This window comes from Sinocyclocheilus grahami, unplaced genomic scaffold, assembly GCF_001515645.1.
Source record: "Sinocyclocheilus grahami isolate Dianchi unplaced genomic scaffold, SAMN03320097.WGS_v1.1 scaffold1053.1, whole genome shotgun sequence".
NCBI lineage: Eukaryota > Metazoa > Chordata > Actinopteri > Cypriniformes > Cyprinidae > Sinocyclocheilus > Sinocyclocheilus grahami.
The window spans coordinates 306,980-312,504 of NW_015506232.1; the positions used below are offsets into that span (position 1 = coordinate 306,980).

At 37.2% G+C, this 5,525-nt stretch overlaps 1 protein-coding gene across 1 annotated transcript in view; it reads right to left on the reverse strand.

The window, feature by feature from the left end:
* Nucleotides 1-5,525, reverse strand: part of LOC107566163 (collagen alpha-1(XXI) chain) — a 42,892-nt gene that overhangs the window by 780 nt on the left and 36,587 nt on the right. The window contains exons 20-24 of the mRNA XM_016251540.1: nucleotides 4,499-4,531; nucleotides 3,264-3,410; nucleotides 2,899-2,953; nucleotides 710-901; nucleotides 534-611 (exon numbers count right to left, since the gene is read on the reverse strand). Coding sequence (XP_016107026.1) covers nucleotides 534-611; nucleotides 710-901; nucleotides 2,899-2,953; nucleotides 3,264-3,410; nucleotides 4,499-4,531 — 505 coding nt within the window. The remainder of the gene's footprint in view (nucleotides 1-533; nucleotides 612-709; nucleotides 902-2,898; nucleotides 2,954-3,263; nucleotides 3,411-4,498; nucleotides 4,532-5,525) is intronic.

Genomic DNA, 5,525 nt, shown 5'->3' on the forward strand with positions numbered 1-5,525 from the left:
TGTGTATATATATATATATATATATATATATATAGAGTATATCACATTAGATATGTTATATCAGTATTGGAATGTATGGAATTGAATTAAGTTCCTTTGAATTTCTGACTTATAATTGCACAAAAACTGTCCAGAGTTATAAAACCTACAAATGCATTTCTTACCAAAAATAAATAAATAAAAATGTCATGCTACAGTGGTTCGACAAAAAATATATTCATGTTAAACAACAAAATTCAGTCCAAACATTGTGTGAGATATTTTTTAACACTAATTTACTTTATAAATACTTTTACGGAAAGTAGTTTTGACACATTATGGTACCCCATAAATATCTGGGTTTGACCCAAACACAAACGTTTTTGTTTTTAGTTTTTTTTGGCTACATCTCTTGTAAAAAAATAAAAATAAAAAAATCTGAAAAGGGTAGTTTCATTCCCTTACTAAAAACTATGTTTTATTATGTATCTCTTTTGGATCAAAACGGACCTGAATGTGTTATGAGGATTAATAATATAGTAATGTCATTGTACCTGTGTCTCCAGGAGGCCCTGGGTATCCTGGTCTGCTCTGTCCTTTATTGCCCTTGAATCCCTGAGGGCCTGTGTCCCCTACAAGAGTGCCAAGCATGTTATGCAATTACAATACAAACTCAAAGCCAAATCCATTTACATAATCTGGAAGTGTTACAGCCAGACGCCTCTGTTACCTTTGACTCCTGGAGGTCCTTGGATGCCCGGAGGCCCCGGGTAGCCCTGAGCGCCGTGTCTGCCAGGATAGCCCTGGGGCCCGCTGGACCCTTTAGGCCCTGGAGCTCCAGGGGGTCCCGGGGGTCCTTTAACGGTCTCACAGGGTTCACAGCGCTGAGGGCTCATCGTCTGCAGTAGCTGTGGCAGCTGATCTGATAGAGAGGCATTACAGTAGAGATTACTGAACACCAACGGATGCCCAAGGGGGCATATGATGAGAAATCAAAATTTCCTTGACCCTCACTGTAATATAAAAACACAGACTAGCAACATTCACCCAATCTATTTTCATATGCATCTTATTGCACTATAAGTGATTCATCCATGCATTTAAATGCAAACAAAATTTTAATCCAAATCTCAATCTTCTGGTGAAACAGACTCTCTGGGAGTTCTCCAAGCATGCATTTAGATCTTCCTCCATCCAGTCAATGACCGGTAGACAGAACAACACCCTACTTTTTTTTTTTTTCTTGCTAATCCATTTCTCTGTTATACATCATAATGTGGAAGAAAGAGTCTATCACTAATTACGTTGCATCAATGCTTAATGTTTGACATCAAATTCATGAATATACCACTGCATTTACATATCAATGATGCAATGCCAAAACATGTCCAGTTTAATTCTAAGAGTTGGAAAAGGGAAGGAAATGGTCATAAGGAAACTCATGAGACTCTTATGTGACAAAACAAGAAATGTGACTAGTATTGCTGTGTTCCAGGAGTCAAGTGAAGTAACAATAAATACAAAGTGGTGGACAAAGCAACGGAAAAGTTGGTAGTAAAATATAATTTAGTCAATATTGAAACATAAATAAAAATTAGTTCTCTGAATGGTTATATGTATATATATATATATATATATATATATGGTATGTATTTTTGAATCCAGGTCACTTTAAAAATGTGCCTGTGCAACACTTTTGCAAAATCATATTTTGTTGCTTCCTGTACATTTTGCAACAAAGTGAAATGTCCAGTGAATGGTGCTAAAAACACGTTTTGTTTTATCCAAAACAGATCAAAGTGAATCTGGTAATGTTTTATTGTGTTGGTCATTGTATGTGTGGCAGCAGATTGAAAAATTAAAAGTCTGGTGTGTGTCGCTAAAAGGTTATTGTTCAGTCACATTCGAAAATGGCATAAAATCTATGCTAAACCTAACCCATAGCGTTAACTAAAGCCAACACGAGATAAAAACATTTAAAGCTTGATAAAAGTTTTTGAGCTGTTTTATCACGACTCATATTTCATGGGACACACCAGCGTAATGCTGTACCGGGTGCGCTACCGAGCAAGTTTACTCTGTTAGAAAAGCGAAACATTTGGAGCTGGTTATGTGATGCAAACATCAAAATGTTTTAGTTTACAAATTGTGCACTATGGTACAAGAGTTTTGAGCTCATAACATAGTACTAGGCAAGAAACTGAGTGAATTGATTGTCTTTATTAATTGATAATCTACCCCATAATCAAAATGTGTGTGAAAAGGAATAAAGGTTAATGGTGTTGTACTGTCACTAGTGTCCCTTTCATGTGGAAACTAATTGTTAATTGTATGTTTAGGTACATTTTTGGGATTTTGCACAAATGTATTTAGAGGCCTGTTTTCTCAATAAGTATGTTGGTATTTTTATTTTAATTATCATCAGTGACGTCAAGGCTATAACATGGTTGGTTATCGAGAAACACGTGATTGGAATTGACCGTTGACTCCATTGTAGAGCTTGTCATCTCATGATAAAAAATCTCTGGAGTTGCTGTCAAAGTACAGTAGAGCATTTCAGATCAGTCAGTTTTAAGTCTCTGTGATGGTTAGGCCGCATGTAGGCAATATGCTGCGAGGCAGCTCACTAGATTTATAAATGGACCACCGGGGAAAAAAGTAAAATGCTAACAGAACGTACGACATGACCCCTTTAATTCAAAGCAAACTGTAAAAACTCTGATAGCTCAGCAAGTTTCCGTAACAAAAGCTCCTTTCTAGTGATCTTTGCTTTTATCTAACAGCTTTAATTGGACGCCGCATGCTATTCTCGGCTCTTTACGTATCAGGCTTGTTCGTATTAAAAGAGGGAAAAGGAAAAGCTCCTTGGGCTCTTTGTTCTCAAGAGAATAATGACCTTGAACAAGGTCGGATACTCACTTCTCAAAATGTCCCCACAGAGTTTTATTAAGTACTCCTCTGAGGGAGGCTTACCCTGAAACACATATTGAGTCACTCATTAGATGGCGTCGCTACATGAAAAACACATACAGCTTTCAAAGAAATTAAAGGCTTGACAGATAACAAAGGAAGAAGCATAAGAAAGGAACTCAATTACACAGTCTTGACCTAAGGCCTTGTGGTTTCTTTCATGAATCAGCTGAAATGATGCGTCCTGACATTGCCCCAGCCCATGCCGTACTTTGTATACAATGTGTATATTTCTTGTGAAAGGAAAGACCTGGTGGCTATAACAAAAATTTTAATTGCAGTAGTGTAGTTGTGAGAAATGTAAGAATACTCACAGGCTTCCCTGGAAAGCCCGGAGCGCCGGGAAGCCCTGGCAAACCGTCTTGACCGGGGAATCCACGTGGCCCGACTACACCCGTGTGTCCCAAGTCTCCCTTCTGTCCGTCACGACCTTTGACCCCGCTCTCACCCAGCGTGCCTTTCTAGTAGATTCCAAACAGCACACATAAAGCCTACTGCATGCTTGCATTTATATTCCCCATGCAAGTGAGACACAATTAATGAAATTAAAATAATGATGTGGCCTTGCATGATTACTGAATTGTGAAAAGGTGGCGCATTAAACGAACGTATCATTAAAATGCATTGTGTGCTGCTCTGTTCATACTCCAAGCATGCTTACTCTAAATGTGGTTTGCTTATGTATGCTTACATGATTTGTGAATGCATTTGCATATTTTTTTCTGAAATTTTACAGAAATATAATACATTATCTATCTATCTATCTATCTATAATATGCAGTTTTTAGTATAGTATTTAATAATATTTAGAATTTGCTTTTATTTTTATATTTTCATTGTAGTTTTTTTTTTGTTACATGATTTTGTCATATATATATATATATATATTTTTTTTTTTTAGTTAGTTATTTTAGTACTCAAACTTACATTTTCAGTTAGTTGCCAAGGCAGCTTTTGTCATTGTCATTAAAATGTTTAAAGCGTTTCATCTGATAATATGCCACCATATTCAAATAGACTGAAAAATAAATTAGATTCGAATGCTTGTTGTTGAGCAGCAGTATGAAATGTTAAATGTTTTTCACATCAAAGATTAAATCACAAATCACAATATTTGTCAAATTAATCACAATATGACATTCTGAACAACTCGTGCAGCTCTAGTGTGGAGCAAACATACTGTACAGAAATATTTAATAAGCATGTTCAATTTCTCTGGAGAAACAATGCATTATTTTAAAGGATGTGACTGATTTGCATATGTCTGCTACTGATTTGCCCACGAACACAAAATAATAAATATACATAGGAAATGTCTTCTAGTTTACAGGGCAACCAGTTTGCCGGTTTGCTCTGACAGCACGCTGAAAGCAGCTTAGTATAACTGTCAAGCTGTCAAATGTAAACACTTTGTGGACGACATGCTTCAAAGTGCTCAGAAGTGCTCTGCTGTCCCATGTTCCTTCCTTCAGGAGGCGGAGATGCTCTTGTTTCTTGTGTAAATAGCAGGAATGGTTTAAATGTGAGAGAGCTGTGTTATTCTACACACCTCTCCTTTGCTGCCTCTGGGTCCCACTTCACCCTGGTTAAGGAGGAACGAGAAAGAGGAAACTTTTTATGATAAAATCAGAGAGGGAGAGAGAGAAAATCTGTTATTAAACACACAGACAGGCTCAATATTCACAGCGGCGAACAGAAGAAAAGCTCTTCAAAGCCACAGACAGGGAAACCCTACTGAATGATTCTCAAGCCCTGCGTGTGTTTGCAGACTGAATCACGTAAAGACACGTCAACAGGAGCTGGAAATATCACTGTCGGCACATCGGACGGTTCAGACTACAATAATGTAGTAGTCTGTATGTAATGTAATGTAACACACAGGCAAGCACTTGGGGTTTTCCTAATAACAAGCTACTTTTTTCAACAAGTAGAAGGCAAAGTGTTTCAAAACTCTATTGGTTTTAGTCACATTTTACTGTGTATGCAATTTTTGTGCCAGATAGATACTACTCTGATTGTAGATGTAAGCTACATTTTAAACAGTTAGTTATATATTCAAAAAGATATTCATTCCTCAATGTCTTTGCCCATATGGAAATGTAATATATTGACCAAGAGAAATATTGCCATAAATGTTACCTATAAGGCATATAGCTTTTACATGTATATCCTCTGGGTAGATGAAAATATAAGTTTGTAACAACACACACACTCATACACACACACACACACACTCTCACACACACACGCACACACACACACACACACACACACACACACGCACACACACACACAGGTTTGTTTTTGCGAAAAGTGGGGACTCTTCATAGGCGTAATGGTTTTTATACTGTACAGACCGTATATTCTATTGCCCTACACCAACCCTACCCCTAAACCTACCCCTCACAGGAGACTTTCTGCTATTTCAGATTTTCAATACACTCCATTCTGTGTGATTTATAAGCGTTTTGAAAAGTGGGGACATGGGGTAATGTCCTGAAAAGTCACCTTCTCCTTGTAATACCTGTCATACCTTTGTCATTATACACATTTATGTCCTCATTTGTCACAAAAAC